The following is a 17,512-nucleotide window of genomic DNA, read 5'->3' as shown; positions in this document are numbered from 1 at the left end:
GCCTGAGTGGGCTCTTTGGCGGGGCTAATGAAGGACTCTGGGAGGGCTCACACCAAGGAGTATTTCCCAGAACTTCTGCTGCCAGTGTCCTTGTCCTCACGGTGAGACACAGCCACCCCCTGCCTCTGCAGGAGACCCTCCAACACTAGCAGGTAGGTCTGGTTCAGTCTACTGTGGGGTCACTGCTCCTTCCACTGGGTCCTGATATGCACACTATTTTGTGTGTGCCCTCGAAGAGTGGAGTCTCTGTTTCCCCCAGTCCTGTCAAAGTCCTGCAATCAAATCCTGCGAACCTTCAAAGTCTGATTTTCTAAGAATTCCTCCTCCTGTTGCCAGACTGCCAGGTTGGGAAGCCTGACATGGGGCTCAGAACCTTCACTCCAGTGGGTGGACTTCTATGGTATAAATGTTCTCCAGTTTGTGAGTCACTCACCCAGCAGTTATGGGAGTTGATTTTATTGTGATTGAGCCCCTCCTACCATCTCATTCTGCCTTCTCCTTTGTCTTTGGATGTGGGGCATCTTTTTTGGTGAGTTCCAGTGTCTTCTTGTCAATGATTGTTCAGCAGTTAGTTGTGATTCCGGTGCTCTCTGCTCTCGCAAGAGGGAGTGAGAGCATGTCCTTCTACTCCGCCATCTTGAACCAATCCTCTCATCTGCCTTTTCATTTGTAAGGTATCTTTTCTCTTTCTGTATATGCTGCCTGGTTACTGTTATTTCTGAAATGCAGCTCAGGCACTTGTCTACCCAGAGACTCTCAGCAACTCCACACCTCTTGACTTCTTGCTTTCAGGCACCTCCACAACCTGTTCCCAAAGTACTTTTCCAACTTTATCTGCCACTACCCCCCTTCATGAACTTCTGCTCCAGGAAAACGAATCTGTTCCTATTTTTATAAAACATGCTTTGCTAAGGTAAAACCTTTGCTAGAGTGATGGATGACATCTCTTCATCACTGTTGAAGTTTTAGTTACCATACAGAGTCCCCCCTGTTCTTTGAGGTCTTCCTGGTCACTCAGGCAGGAATGCCGTGTTCCTTCTCAGTACCACTGTTGTGCTGGTCATTTGTGCTTTTGCAGGCAGCTGTGTGGACCTGGGTAGGGTACTTGGGGACATGCCTTTGTTAGCCTAATGGGATGTTTGCTCCTGATGTCAAAGGCCAGCTCTTTTCCTCCTCTGCATCTCCTGCGGGACTTGAGGGCCTCCAGTGAAGAGGAGTGCCTCATTCACTGGGTATATTAAGGATATTCATGCATGTGATAGTAATACAGGGAAATTCAATAACCTATTCTGATGTAGCTTTTTTTTTCCAGTTTCCCTTTGTACTTATATTGCTTTGCTCTTATAAGATTTTGTGAAAATGAATGCATTACTGGAAAACTGCCTATTCTCTTGTTTAAATATAACGACCTCTTAGTAACAAATTTGCAAATGGATCTTAAACTTTTGGTGAGGACTAGGGGCATTGTTCTGGTGGAGGAGCGCCCCTTCCTTGCCTTTGGGTGGGTTGGCCTTTGGCAAGTGGCTGAAGAGTTTATGGAAAGGTGTTGGACATAGGGGGAGGGGGAGGGAGTTGAGAAGGGGAGAAGCAGTGAACAGAGCCTGGGCCGTTGGTTTCAGGTAGAATAAGGGGTCCAAAAACCTGCACTAAGCAGACTTCTAGGAAATCTGGGTCCCTTGATCACTTAAACATTGTGTAAATTATCTCCTGGACACAGGCAGAGCTTTGTTATCCAAAACACTTGAAATTAGTTGGGATCTTAAGGTAATTACAGTGCTGAGTCACAGCACAGGTCAGCAGTGAATTCCCTCCAATTACATAGTGGGGCAGAGATAGGAAAGAAATTTTATCTCAGAATAATCCTCCTTTCCAAAGATTTCCATAGCACTTTTTTCCCTTCAGTGAAGGAAGTGATTTGTTTTAAATAGCATATTCTTGTTCAAATTTCCCTATGTAGGTACAGAAAACTTATTCTCCCAAAACTTTCCCTGGCCTTCCCTCTAGTGAAAGTGTAAAGTAGTGTGGAGAGAAGGACTTAGGAGCCCTGAGTTGCAATCCTGCCTCAGTTCTTTGCTAGCTTTGTAACATTGATCAACTTATTTCTCTAAACGTCAGATTCTGTGTCTCTGAAATGCGAATGATAATAAGACTATAGGGTTGTTAAAGGTTGAATGCAGTCATAGTCATCATTATTTTATGGGATTGGTGGAGGGCTGGTGGGAGAAGGACAAAAAATGGTACAATAAGCTTAACTTCTTACAGGTAATTGAGAGAGAAATTATAGCAGCAATGTTGGCTTGAGTGAAGGCTGTGTTCTAAGTGATTCTGTGTTCCTTAAGGGAAATTATTTCCACTGTTTAATTCTTCACAGAATAACGGGACCACTGAGCATCAGGTGGAATCTTTCATAAGGAAAAAACTGGAGTCGCTGTTAAAAGAATCTCAAATTCGAGACAAGGAAGATCCTGATAGTTTCACAGTGAGGGCACTACTGAAGGCCACGCATGAAGGCTTAAATGCACATCTGAAGCAGGTATACATTTCCCTCTTGTACTTGTCCTTCAACAGGAAAAAGAAAGCACCTCATGCTTTGTTTCTGATCATTTGTCATTTGTAGAAGGCTTCTCCAGTTTCTTCCATTTCTATCCTCATATTGCTGGAAAAATGAGAATCTCCTCCTGCAAAATGGAGAGAAATAGTGAATAATAGATTAATGTGCATGGGTGGGTGTAGAAATTATTCATATACTCCTTCACTGGCACCCTCAGGACAAAGCCCAGTGCCCCTGCATTCACCTTCCCCACTTGTGCTCAGGTGAGGGTGGGGACTCATTCAGGCGGCCTCCATGCCCTGTTGATCACACCTTCTGAATGTGTATGTCTGTCCACTTCTTCTCCACGGCTGTGTCCTAATTCAGGCCAATGTTAACTCTCACTTAGACTTCTCTTGCCCTCTTTAAATCTAACCTTCACTCTGAAATCAGCATGATGTTTTAAAAATGCAAATCTGATCATGTCACTCCACTGTTCAAAATTTTTCAGTGACTTCCTATTATGCTTGGGATAAATTACAAACTAACTGGGCTTTCAAGGAACTACATAATTCCATCCTTGCCTGCCTCTCCTGTCTCAGATCTCCCCATTTTCCCTGTCACACCACCACCCACGATGTCACACCAGCCACAACCATCTAAATGCCATGGTCTTCCTCACATTCCATTTCCTCTGCCTGGAACACTCCATTTCCACATCTACTCTAGCTAACTCCTACTTAGGCTTTTAAATTCCAGCATCCATGTGGTATTCTAAATGAGTCCTGCCTTGACCCCTAGGTTAGGTTAGCTATCCCTTTTATACTGTTGATGGTAGCCTGTTATATCTTCTTTTTTCAAGAAGTTTTTTTTCCTACACATTTGCATTTATTTGTTCAATATCTGTCTTCTCAACTAGACTGTAGATTCTGTGAAGGCAGGAACCATGTCAGTCTTGATAACCAGTCCTGACTTGTATAGTGCCTGGGACTTAGTGTGACCTTCATATATAGTTGCTGAGTGAATGAATGGTTTGGGCTCTGGCTGAGGTTTTTATCCTGTTTTCTAATAAAAATATCATAAATGGGCAAGGAAGAGGGATAGTGGGTTTGCTGATGTTATCATGGCAGGACATTGAGGGCATTTATTCTGGACCAGAGGAGATCCATGTGGTCACTGGCTTAGCTGATAGCAGCCTCCCCTGCTACTGCCGCCTATCCTCCAGGGCTCAGCGCTCCCCAGGCAGAGGGAAGATCATCACTTTTGGATCTGAGCAACCACTCAGCTTTGGTGGTTACTTTCTAGACTCTACAGAAGTCCAGCCATTCAAACGCCTGGCTGTTTCTCAGGTCTGTTTAGTTTCCAAACATAGAAAACCTAATTCAAAATGGCTTAAATAATGAAGAAAGGCATTGGGTTAGGCAAGTGGCAAGTTCATTTGCAGAGTGGCCTTCAAGGTGGGCTTAATTCAGAGGCTCAGCAGGGTCATCAAAGACCTGTCTTTCTGTTCTATCTACCACGTGATTAGCAACATCCCATGTCGGTTCCCCCTCTCCTGGTGGTTGCAGGGTGACTGCCAACAGGCCCCTGAGCTATGTGTTTCTTGGTCCAAGTACAGAGAGAGTGAGACAGTGTATGTGCCTCATCCAACAGACCAGAGTTTGTGCTGAGCTCTGGTTGGACATCTTAGCTCACGTGCCCACCCCTGAGTTGATCCCTGTGGTGGCCTTGCATATGTGTCCTTCTTGGAACAGTAATTTGGCAAAGGTGTAGGATACAATTGGCTTGCTGATGCCAATGAGAATTTACCCATGGAACTGGCACCAAGTTCTGCCCCTCTGAAAATGCATTCTGCCCCTGCATGCTGGAGAGGCAGAATGGAATGTTGGGAGACAACCAAAATGTCAGTTACAGCATTACTGCCCTTACAGTTTATCATGCAATTTTGAATTTTCTTGAACATTTCTATAAATACCAGTTAGCCTCTCCCTTTCCTCCTTGACCCTCCAGCCTCTTAGTTTAAACCACACAAATGTCTGTAAAATCACATTCAGTTAACCCAGCTTGATTTCTGCTTCTTGTCCCTGGTGAACTCTCTTTGACTAATCTGGACCAGTCACTTCCCCTTATGCTTTTGGAGAAGTCTTTGCTTGCTCCATCCTAGATCATTCCAACTGGAAAGACAACAGCAGGTCTTGGGGATTTTTGAAGAAACGAATCAAGCCCATCTTTCTTTTTATGGAAGAGATCCCAATGGTAATTTCCCCATCAGGTAAGATGGTAAGGGACTTCAAATTTCAGATGTGGTAGGACAAAACTCCTCCTCCTTTTTCTTATTTTTTTACTCTCCCTTAAACCTGGGACTGCAAGAATGTATCAGACTTGCAGAAAGTAAATGGGGGCTGCAACTTTAATAAACTGGACTATGAAGTGTTAAGGTTTTTAACTCTGCTGTTGTGTTAGTTTTTAAAGTATGGTTTTGGTTCAGTGGCAAGCAAAGACAAGTTACTGTTGAGACAAGACCATCTGTGTCAGATACATATGCACAGGTAGAGCCAAGGTTGAGAATGTGCTGTGGGGTTCAGGACAGCTCATCACTTCAGCTCCCTTCCCTCCTGGATCATCACTCAGCAGTGCAGTACTGTGTGCTACTGGTGCCAGCTTTTTCCTGGAGATCTCCAAAGTAAAATAAAAATGAAATTCTCATCCTTCACACTAGAAGAACTTAGTAGAAGGATGCCTGCCTTCTTTAGAGTTCTGAATTCACTTCTTTGTTTACATCCCAGCTACAGCCATCTGGGTAGCCTTAATTATTCCTTACATGAACTTTTGCACCTCTCCTGCTGTCCCCCTCCCTCCAGTCTCTCATTTATACCACTACCATAGCAATATTTCAGAAACATGCATCTGATCACATCATTCTCCTATTTTAAACCATTCAAATGCTCTTCATAGTTTGGAGGATAAAGCTCAAATTGAAAGCTATACCCAAAAGATCCTTTCTCCATCATCTGACCCCAGCTCTGATTTGTCCACTAATGTGCATGTGTACAGTACAAATACACAACCCAACCCCTGCCTTTCTTTGTTTCCTGGAAAGTGCCATGTTCCTGGCACTTGGCCTTTGTGTTTGCTTTTTCCTTGCACACTTCCTCTTCCTCACTTCACATAGACAATGTCTACCTGCCTTCTGGCTTCAGCTTTTGTAACATGTCCCCTTAGAAGTCCTCCTCGATCCTCAAGTCCACGTAGATGGCCTTCCTGTGCCCTCAGGCAGTACCCTGAACTTTCCCCATCATAGTCTTATTATACTGTGTTATGATCATTTGTCTCCATCATAAGAGTGCAAGCCCAGGGAGGACAGAGTCTACATCTCTCTTGCTTGCTGTCTCCCTTGTATTCATGGTGAGTTCCTAGCACAGTGTTTGATCCATGGATTCAATGAAAGATGCAGTGCTGATGCTCAAGGAGAGGTCAAGTTGGGGAGAGATATCTGTGTGCCTTCCTCTGGTACATAAAGAAGGAGTGTAGAGTGGGGGAGGGGGAGAAACCAAGAGAGGAGACAGAACTACACAGAATCCCTGTTTTATCACCAACTAGCTTTGTAACTTTGGGCATATTAACTAACTTCACTATACTTCTGTTTTCCTTAGCTGCGAAACTAGGATTTTAATTATACTTATCTCCAGGGATGGTTGTATACATTAAGTGAGAATATATGTAATACAGTTAGCATAATCCTTGGGGCATAGCAGGTGCCTATTAAAATGGATGACCTTATACCTCAACTTGCCTGGGGCAACCTCGCTTTATACCTATTGTCCCAGCGTAATTATTAAAGGTGCCCCATTTCACTCTTTTTTTAAAAAAATAAATTTATTTATTTTATCTATTTATTTTTGGCTGCGTTGGGTCTTTGTTGCTGCTAGCGGGCTTTCTCTAGTTGCGGTGAGCGGGGGCAACTCTTCGTTGCAGTGTGCAGGCTTCTCATTGCGGTGACTTCTCTTGTTGTGGAGCTTGGGCTCTAGGCACTCGGGCTTCAGTAGTTGTGGCACGTGGGCTCAGTAGTTGTGGCTCACGGGCTCTAGAGCACAGGCTCAATAGTTGTGGTGTATGGGCTTAATTGCTCCACGGCATGTGGGATCTTCCCAGACTAGGGCTCGAACCCTTGTCCCCTGCATTGGCAGGCGGATTCTTAACCACTGAGCCACCAGGGAAGTCCCCATTTCACTCTTAAGAGTCCTGTTTTGGACAATAGATGACATGGTCTCCCTACTAATAGATGAGCTACTAAAACTGGAGAGGAACTCAGAGGTTAATTGGTCCATTCCTCCACCATGTCACAGATAAGAGGACTGAGGTCAAGAGGTGGGTGTTTGCCCCAGAGGAGCACGTCTTTAGCACAGAGTGTGTGCTGGAATATCCTATGTTTTGCTTCACCTATTAATTCCTCCCTTTCCATCTGATTCGGAGTCCCAGCTTATTTCTTACATGTTCAGCTTCTGTTTCCCATCAATGTATTGATGTATATAATTTCCTGCTTAGACTTAAATCCATCAGAGAGACTCTCATTCACCTTAAAACACCGTTTCAATTCTCTGTTCTTCAGACTGAATAAGCCTAGTTCTGTAAAACTTTTCTAATAGGTTAAAAATGATCTTTTAAGTCACCTTAAAAAAGAAAGAGATGGGGGACCTGTGGCTACATGGTGGCAGAACTGGGTCTCCTAACTTGAAGAGCAGTGTTACTTCTATTACCATATCTTACTACTTTCTTAATTCTAGGGTTTTTGAATAGTTAGTGATCAGCTTTAATTGATCTTCAAAGGCAGTCAATATATATAAACCAGTCAACAAAAATTACCCTGTAAACCTGCCACCCACCTTCCTCCAGTATTTTCTGAACTGCCTTTTCCCCAACCCAGTTCTCACTGTTCCCCCCACGCCCCGCCGCCAAATCCCACATTGCATCTTTGATTAGTTTCTATGGATATATGTAGATGCTCTTCCTGACCTTTTGATTTCGGGTGGTTTTGCTCACCTACATTTATTCCATTTATGAGATTATCTCTGTTCAGCTGAAAGTTCTGGGAGGGCGGGGCCTATTGGTCTCCTCTTACATCATGTAATTATCAGTGAATCATCTAATACATATTTTTAGGGATGACAATTGGAAAAGAGTCTAAACCCTTTTAGCAGAGTGGTCTTTTTTTTTTTTTTTTTCTGTCCCCTAGAGTAAAGAGATCTGTAGCCTGGAAAATTAATTCACATAAGGAGGAATTCAGAATCTACAATACATCTTTCCTGTGCTCACCACAGAGGGAATGATTTTAATGAACAGATAAGCTCTGCTGCAGTTTACTTAAAGAAAAACAATCTTATTGCCTCATAGATATACTTGGATTTTATTTGTTTTTAATGTTTCCAAATTCTAAATAGTAATTAAGTGATCAGTCTGATTAGTTTTTTTTAGTCAACTGAATTGGCTGTTAATGACTTTTGGCCATTTTTCAAAATTATATCTACTTTTAACTGTAGATGATTTATTCCCCCTCAGGGCATTGAAAAGAATACATCCTGTGCTGTAGAGAGCCTTGTGAACAGGCACTAGAGAGGCCTGCACACCTGGGCATTACTGAGAGGTCCTTGACCCCAGCTGTGGGCAGCTGTTGGCAGCTGCCATCTCCTGGTGGTGCCCAGGCCTCTCTGTGCAGCATCCCCCCTCTCTCAAGGCAGACACAGCCACCTTCAGGGAAGTGGAGTGTAGAGCAGGAGGAAATGAGCAGGACCTGCCGGCTGCCCCCCTAGAGATGGAAGGAGAGAGGGACTCCATGCCCTTCCACCAGACCTAAGGAGAAAACAAAAGCAAAGAAGAAAAATAGTCATATTATGCTTTATTTACTCAGCATCCAGATGTGAAGGAAAGTGGAAAGAAAACACATGGACGATCCCTCATGACCAACTTCGGAAAACATAAGGTATGAATTAAGAAAGATAAGTGTGCATAATTCAGGTAATTTAAAGAGTCTAGAAGGTGACAGGAGACTATCATCATGAGCTTGGAATAACTGCAGATTTCTCAAAGAGGACCCCAGAAAAGGAAAAAGTTGATAATTAAACTATTTTAAAATTTAAGAACTCCTGTTCATCAGAAGTATCAAAGAGCAAATAGCATACTGGGAAAAAATATTTTCAATATTCTATACAAGTCCACAAAGGATTTCTTTCCTGAATATATAAAGAATTCCTATAAATCAATAAAAAAGGCACACTAATTTTTAAAAAACAAGCAAAAGGCTTAAATGAACTTCACAACAGAAGATATGCAAGTGGCTAATATGGAAAAGGTTCTCCCCCTTAACAGTCCTCTGGGAAATGCAAACTAAAATGATGATGTGTATACCCACCACAACAGCAACCATAAAGAGATTGACAACAGCATGTTAGTGAGGATGCTGGGCAACTTGAACTCTCATCAACTGCTAACGGGAACCTGCCTTTGTGCAGCTACTTCCACACACTGTTTCACAGTACCAACTAAAGCCGCTCTATGAACCATGTCTTATCAGTTCCATTGTTAGGTGTGTGTCATGAGACTGAAACAACAATATTTACAGGGGCATTAGTTGCAATAGTACAAACAGGAAATAGTTCAAACGTCCATCAACATTAGAAAGAATAAAAATTGTGGCCTATTCACATAAGGGAATATTTATCAGCAATGAGAATGACAAAATTACAACTACATGCAATAGTGTGATCTTTGTAAACATGACATTGAGCAAAAGAAGCCAGACTCAAGAGAGTACATACAGTTTGAGTCCATTTATATGAAGCTCAAAAACAGGCAAAAAAAAATCTATGGGATAAAAGTCAGGTTAGTAGTTACCTTTGGGGAGAAGGTGATGACCAAACGGGAGAATCTGAAGGCTTTGGGGCAGATAATATTCCATTTCCTCATTTGGGTGGTTTCACTTTGTGGAAAGCCACCATGCTGTACACTTTTGATTCCTGTGCTTTTCTAAGTGTATGCTTTATCTTCAATAAAAAGGTAAAACATGTTAAACAAGAAGTCAATTATTGGGTGATGAACTTTATGCATGAGGTTTCTCCAAGGCCATTTCTTGTACTTTAATGAATGTTGTATCTGGAATTTCCTGCCCCATCAATAGGACAATTTATTAAAAGGTTGGACAAAATGGTCATAATAAACTGAAAACAACTAAAATGTTCTCCCATAAAGACTGCTTAAGTAAATCATGATTCATTCACACAATGGACAATTATGCAGCCATTAAAAGATGATCACTCTGACGAGCTCAACATGCAAAACATTAAATAAAAAAGTAAGATGAAAAGCTGATTATGTCGTATGTTAACTGTATTAAGATGTGTCAAAACTGTATGTAGGGCTTCCCTGGTGGCGCAGTGGTTGAGGATCTGCCTGCCAATGCAGGGGACACGGGTTCGTGCCCTGGTCTGGGAGGATCCCACGTGCCGCGGAGCAACTAGGCCCGTGAGCCACAACTACTGAGCCTGCGCGTCTGGAGCCTGTGCTCCGCAACAAGAGAGGCCCGCGCACCATGATGAAGAGTGGCCCCCGCTCGCCACAACTAGAGAAAGCCCTCGCACAGAAACGAAGACCCAACACAGCCAAAAATAATTAAATAAATTAATTAATTTAAAAAAAAACTGTATGTAAAGAAAATATATCATCATTTCTCCAAATATCTATCATTGGCGATTCATTACTTATTTCTACTTTCTGCATTTTATATTTTAAAATGAACCTGGGAAAGATAGATTTATTATTGTAACACCTCAAATTACTAACTATATGTGGAATTGGAGAATATTTCATTTCTTGATTACAACCACTCATTTAAATTAAAATTATTTTCCAAAGTAAAGCTTTTAGGGAGTACCTTTGCTACTATAGAATTAGAATTTATTATGTCTCAAGTCATAAGAGTAAATGTTTACAAGACTATTTATAGGTTATTTAAATAAGTATTAATAGTATTTTAAATTGAAAGTTAATATTATGTGGTTTACAGAATGACTTTCCATGTCATCTCATTTAATCATCACAAAAATAATAATCCTTTAGAACAGATGTTTTTGTCCTACCCTTTAAAAAAGCACAATAGGAAGCTTGAGAGATTAGCCAATTTATCAGCTTGGTGAGAGGCCAATCTGGAACATGAGATCATCAGATGCCTGGGTCCACGCCATGTGTACTGAAGTTCTCAAGGCATAAATAAGACGTAAAAATGTTCTAGATTAAATTGGCGCCTTGCTGTCAGTGCAGTAGAGTTGAATGTGTTTATGCCAACAGTGTAGTTTGATTTTTTTTATTTGTTGAGAATGAGAAAATCTGGAAGTTGATTTGGTCCCATGGTAATGTGGGGATGGAGTCCCTTTCCTTTGCTAAGCCATGTTCCCAAAATGTCCAGGGCACTCTGTCTAAAAGTCTTACCTTTGTTTGTAGAAGCTGTAATTTTAGTGGCAAGTTTTTCTGCAATTACTAGGGCCCCTCCCCGTCATTTGTATTGTTGAGGTGTGTGTTGCCAAATATTGGGGTTATCTCCAATGTGGTGGGGCTGAAAGTGCATCATTCCTAAGAGGTTTTATGTCTAACAGCTAATCTGTCCAAAGACACCAGGTTAGTCCTACAGTCTTTCAGCCTGACTGCTCTAGAAATTAAAATCGGTCAAAGTCTCAAATGAACAGTTTGATTTAGATGGGGTTTTTAATGCATACTGAAGAAAAACAGGAGTGGTAGTTATTCATTTAAAAATTACTACTTGTCTTTTTTTTAATCAAATCTGCCTTTTATAAGTAAGTCAAAAGGAATAGTGAGCTTCCTATATAAGAAGCCACTTTATCCCTTATAATCGTTTAAATAGATATTACAACTTTAACCCTACCCCTCATAGAGACCTTCAATTCATGACTAATAGTCTAAGACCTGCATTTTATGTGGCTTAGAAGTCAATGTTAAGAGCATGAAACCCTCAGTTTTGCCTTGATATTTTAAGATAATTTTGGCCACAGACATGCTTATTATTGATGGTGAGGCAAGCTGCAATATTTGGTCAGTTGTTTTTCTCCAAGTAATTGTCCTTGTGTGTGTGTGTCTGTTTTAAAGCTCATTTCTCCGTATGTTGTAGACGTACCTGATGCACTGAGTTTGTGTTAAGTGAACTCTGATTTTTCCAGCAGAAAACCACAAAACCACGGTCTAAGTCTTATAGTGCTGATGAAGAGGAGGACGCACAGCAGAATCCTGGCAAGGAGACCAGCCAGCTGTACAGGTAAGAAAGCTCTCCACGTTTCTTGCTCAGGCTCCTGGGGCCTCTCCATCCACATCAGCTTGGCTGTTTTAGTTGTACGTGTCTAGGATATCAGATTGCAAGGTAAAGAGCTCTGCAGTGGAACATGGGAAGATCAACAGGATGTGAGATTATAATACATGTAGGGGACTTGTGCTGCCTGGCACACAGTGAGCTCTTAATAAATGCTGGCTGTAGCAGTTGTCAGGTAAAAGATATCTTCAGAGAAGAGAGAGGGACCACATGAACTAGTACAGCGGGGCTCTCACAGGAGACTGAAGGAGAAGATAGATGACAAGAACATGTTAAGAGTCAGGGATCTGAAATCAGCCAGACTTCAAACTCTTGTTCCTCCAACTTTAAGATGGGGCAAGTTAGGCTCCTCATTTGTATATATTTCTTAGGGTCATTGTAAGGATTAAAGGAACTAAACTATTTAGCTTGATGAGCCCTACTCCAGTTAAGTAAGTGCTCAAAAATATTAGCTGCTGTTTTCTTTATTATTGCCAGTAGAATTTGGGATGAGTAAAATGGCCAAAATTTTAGAACCCAAATTGTGACACATGATTTGATACAGGATTTTCTGGCAAATTGTGTATACAGTAAGTCTGACAAAGGAATGTAAAGTATATCCTTCATAGATAGATAGATATACAAACACGTGCACATGTACACACACACCCCTCTGTGACTTTATGAAAAGACTGAAACTAAGCGAAATTGGAGGCATAGAGGTCCTATAGGAATGAATCACATTTAGTGTTCAATTAAATTTTATATTTGAGCTTCACTCCAACAGAATGTCCATACATAAAATAGTAACTAATTAGTGAGGGCAAAGGAGATGTGTATGGTTCCTACCCTTAGGGTACATAAAATTCAATATGTAGTTACAGTAAAGGATATAAGAGAAATAGAATTACCTTCCATGAGACCTCTGCTGTGACTGTTCTCAAATATAAGTTTGAGAAAGGCTTGACTCTGAATCATATAGCCAGGGAAGCTATCACATGAAATCACGTTGCATGCTGCTCTTAAGTCAATTAGAGATTTGCCCGTAATAGCTATCGAGGCTCAAGCATCGATGACGGTGTCCTTTTGGGACTTCAGTAAACTAATTCAATTTTAAGATAAGGATTAAAAAGAGCTAACTTTATACAGAAGTTTTCTGTGTTATGGAGTGTCCTGGGAGTTTTACTTGTCATTTCCAGGCGTTACCTCCCTCACATTGATTTATAATCATTTGCTTTCACAAAACCAGATTTTTACCAATGGCTAGAGAATTTCCTAATTACATGGTAAAGGAGGAACATGGACTCTTCTTCCCATTGGTTTTTTTTTTTTTTTTTCTTTTTGCGGTATGCGGGCCTCCCACTGTTGTGGCCTCTCCCGTTGCGGAGCACAGGCTCCGGATGCGCAGGCCCAGCGGCCATGGCTCACGGGCCCAGCCGCTCCGCGGCATATGGGATCCTCCCAGACCGGGGCACGAACCCGTATCCCCTGCATCGGCAGGCGGACTCCCAACCACTGCGCCACCAGGGAGGCCCCCCATTGGTTTTTATACCTGTCTATGTGCATGTCTTCTTTCTTGGCAAAATGAGTTGTTGACACATTTTGGCCTTAATTCTTTTGTTGAATGTATATAAGTATCATTACATTAAGAATTTTTGTCTGGTTTGTTCACTATTTTATCTCCAATAGGTGCTCAATAAATATTCACTGAATAAATCTATATCATCACTATCTAATTCCAGAACATTTTCATCACACCAAAAAGAAACTCTACCATTAGCAGCGACTTTCCATCTCTCTCTCCCCTGGTCTCTGGTACCAACTAATCTACTTTTTGTCTCTATAGATTTGCCTTTTCTGGACATTACATATAAATGGAATCCTACAATATTTGGCCTTTTTTGTCTGGCTCCTTTCACTTAGTATAATATTTCCAAGATTCATCCATGTTGTAGAATGTATCAGTACTTCATTCCTTTTTATTGTTGAATAATATTCCATTGTGTGAATATATTGCATTTCATTTATCTATTCATTAGCTGAAGGATATTTAGGTTGTTTTCACTTTCTGGCTATTATAAATAATACTGCTATGAACATTCATTTCTAAGTTTTTATGTGGACATAGGTTTTTATTTCTCTTGGGTATATACTTAAAAACTGGAATTCCTGAGTCACATGGTAACTGTTTAATTTTTTGAGGAACTGCCAAACTATGTTGGCAAAGCAGTTGTACCATTTAAAATTCCCCAGCAATATATGAGCATTCCAGTTTCTCCTCATCCTTGCCAACACTCATTATTGCCTGCCTTTTTGGTTATAGCCGACCTAGTAGATATGCAGTGGTATCTCACTGTAGTTTGGTTTGCATTTCCTTAATGACTAATGTTGAGCTTCTTTTCATGTTCTTATTGGCCATTTGTGTATCTCCTTTGGTGGGGATTGAAGTTTTTAATGATTATATGTTTTCCTAGAAGAGAAAAGTGTGTCTGTGAGGAGAATTGATAATCTATGGAGAATTTTACTGTGGCAAAGAGTAAGTAGCAGAATTTGTAAAGTTGTACAGCAGATCCTAGGAGTGGTTTATGGGATACAGAAGATATAGACGTACAGAGAGAGTAAGTAATGGATGTTTGTCTTAAGAAGTTGAAGAATATAGAAAAAACATAAAGAAGAAAACAAAAATCACTGTAATTATATCTCTAGAAGATAATGACTATGGAAAGTTTGGTGTATTTTTCTTTAGATATGGGATTCTTGTGACTGATTGTACAGTATCCCTACTGCTTTTTAGTCCAGGTTCTCCTTCTGACAAAGCAGAGTGATTCCCTGCTAAATTCTGGTTTACTCCATAGTTGGGTAATGGTGGGAATCAAGCCCTTCACAATAGAACTCACAAATTCAAGAGAAGAGCCTGTGAATAAAGTCTGGCTGAGCGGTGAAAAAAGCCACATGAGTACGGTGTTGTGGTGGAGAGAATGCTGAACTAATAATCACACTTGGTTTCTAATCCTGGCTCCATCAGGAGCAGGTGGGGAAGGTGGAGTAACCAAAAGCCCAAACCTCTTCCAGCTCTAAAATGTCATGAGTCCTGGTGTGTATTTTACAGGTTGGGCCGCCGAAGGAAAACCATGAAGCTCTGTCGAGAGCTCTCTGATTTGGTTGTGTACACAAACTCCGTGGCAGCCCAGGACATTGTGGATGATGGTAAGGTCTGAGTGTTTTTTTCTTCTGGATACACACTCCTGACCTTTCTTTGTCAATTGTTAATTAAACTTTTGTTAATCGGATCATCAGCACACATTTCTGGAACTGTGTAGAATCCAGCTTGAGTGTCAGGAAACTGATTGCTGGTACAATGCTTAGCTTACAGGGAGGGCTCTATTGATTATTTGCCTAATTGCCTAGAGGTCAGAGAAATTTCCAACAGGGCAGAGGAAGACTTTATTATTATTAAAAAGACAAATGTATCAGAGCAAGGTTTTCCCAGTCTTCAAACTATGGAGACTTGACCTAGTTTGATGGCCAGATCACAGATGGCTGTTCCAAGTGTGAATGACTAGAAGAAAAAGGAAATTAATTGACAAATATAACATCTTGAAATGCCCTGTATTTTCTCACTGAAAATTTTGACCTTGATGAAAATAATTTAATACACAGATTGCAATTTTAACAACAAGAGCAGAAATTTCAGAAGCATTGACTCTTTCACAGTTTCTTACCCATCAGTTGCTGTATGTGGAGTTGAGAAATTCTAGTTACAACTGTTCTTACCCTGAGTTTCCTGCCAGCTGCTCTTTCTCTTTATCCTCTTCCTTTCTCACTTGTATTTTGTTCAGTTAATGGGTGCTTATGAAAATAAACTGAGGTCATATGGGTTTTCAATCTAATTGTAATTTTAGTGGAAGAGAAATGTACATCAGACTCTCCCATTTTCTCATGTCTCAGTGAAGGGAAAACAACATTGTGCAGAGTCTTATGTCCTCACAACATCCAGGATTCTTTCCTCAGATCTTTATTTTTTTCCCCCCATTCCACAAGTGTATCTTTTTCTATCTGCAGATTTTCTTCCCTTTGGTGTTGATTCCTTCTTTAGATGGTGACAATTATTTAAAAAATTAATTTCACATGTGTGAACATGAGAACCTGTAGGATTCTCAGCAAGTGAATATCACATTCTTTTTTATTTCCAGACTCTTTTCCATTATAAGTTATTACAAGGTATTGAATCTAGTTCCCTGTGCTACACAGTAGGACCTTGTTCTTTATTTTATATATATTTTTATATATAGTAGTGTGTATATATTAATCCCAAACTCCTAATTTATCCCTCCCCTTTCCTCTTTTGTAACCATAGGCTTGTTTTCTATATCTATGAGTCTATTTCTGTTTTGTAAATAAGTTCATTTGTGTCATATTTTAGATCCCACATGTAAGTGATATCATATGATATTTGTCTTTCTCTGTCTGACTTTGCTAGTATGATCATCTCCAGGTCCATCCATGTTGCTGCAAATGGCATTATTTCATTCTTTTATTATGGTTGAGTAATATTCCATTGTATATATGTATCACATCTTCTTTATCCATTCCTCTGTTAATGGGCATTTAGGTTGCTTCCATGTTTTGGCTATTGTAAATAGTGCTGCAGTGAACATTGGGGTGTGTGTATCTTTTCGAATTAGAGCTTTCATCTTTTCTGGATATGTGCCCAGGAGTGGGATTGCAGGATCATATGGTAACTCTATTTTTAGTTTTTTAAGGAACCTCCATACTGTTCTCCATAGTGGCTGCACCAATTTACATTCCCACCAACACTGTAGGAGGGTTTCCTTTTCTCCACACCCTCTCCAGCATTTATTATTTGTAGACTTTTTGAGATGACTGTCTGACCAGTGTAAGGTGGTACCTGAACATCACATTCTTATAATATCTGCCCACAGCTAGAAAATAAACTCAGGAAGTATTTTAATGGAGTTAAAGGTATATTTGGTTCATAGAAATATAATTTCTACTATATGCCTTAGGTAATCATAATCCTATTAGCTTAATGGAAAATAATATTGAGAACTATTTAGTTCTTGAACTTTATCTGTTTTTGTCTTTTGTGTGTGTGTGTGTGTTAGCCACAAAATAAGCAATAGATAATTAATGCATGGCTCATCCTAATGCAAAGCAACTCAACTCTATTAATATACTAATTGACATGTACCTAATTACCAAGGTCATCTTATTGATAATGTGGTGTGTGTAATTTATGTAGAGAGACAGAGAAAATAGTGGTACTAATTTTAGTGCTACTCCACCTGAATGTGGTTTGTCAAAAAGACTATATTTTCTCTTATCCTGTTCAAACTATTCCTCATCAAAATCTACAAATATGATCATTTTTAGTATGCTTGAGTTATGTAAACTATGCTAACTTATATCAATAAGATATTGATATATGTGATAAGGAAAGAGTCTATATGAGGGAAATCATCAGATTAAACACTGTAATTTTCTAATTTCTTTGCCTTCCACTTGTATTTATGACTGTTCCATGTTGTAGAGTGTAGTTGCTAGTCATTTGGCCAGTGTTTAATAACTAAGGCTGTACAACCCTAAGGACAACAAGGGCCCTGGGAGACTGCGTG

General features: G+C 40.4%; 1 protein-coding gene across 2 annotated transcripts in view; it reads left to right on the top strand.

The window, feature by feature from the left end:
* Positions 1-17,512, top strand: part of PLCH1 (phospholipase C eta 1) — a 216,069-nt gene that overhangs the window by 180,844 nt on the left and 17,713 nt on the right. Inside the window, exons 11-14 of one of the 2 annotated variants that reach the window (XM_081235026.1) lie at positions 2,372-2,533; positions 8,436-8,507; positions 11,755-11,846; positions 14,986-15,083. In XM_081235026.1, coding sequence (XP_081091152.1) covers positions 2,372-2,533; positions 8,436-8,507; positions 11,755-11,846; positions 14,986-15,083 — 424 coding nt within the window. Of the gene's footprint in view, positions 1-2,371; positions 2,534-8,435; positions 8,508-11,751; positions 11,847-14,985; positions 15,084-17,512 lie in introns of both variants that reach the window. The other variant, XM_081235025.1, reaches the window with a different exon arrangement.

This window comes from Mesoplodon bidens, assembly GCF_964165515.1.
Source record: "Mesoplodon bidens genome assembly, chromosome: 5".
Taxonomy (NCBI): Eukaryota; Metazoa; Chordata; class Mammalia; order Artiodactyla; family Ziphiidae; genus Mesoplodon; species Mesoplodon bidens.
This window is presented reverse-complemented; position numbering and strand designations above follow the sequence as displayed.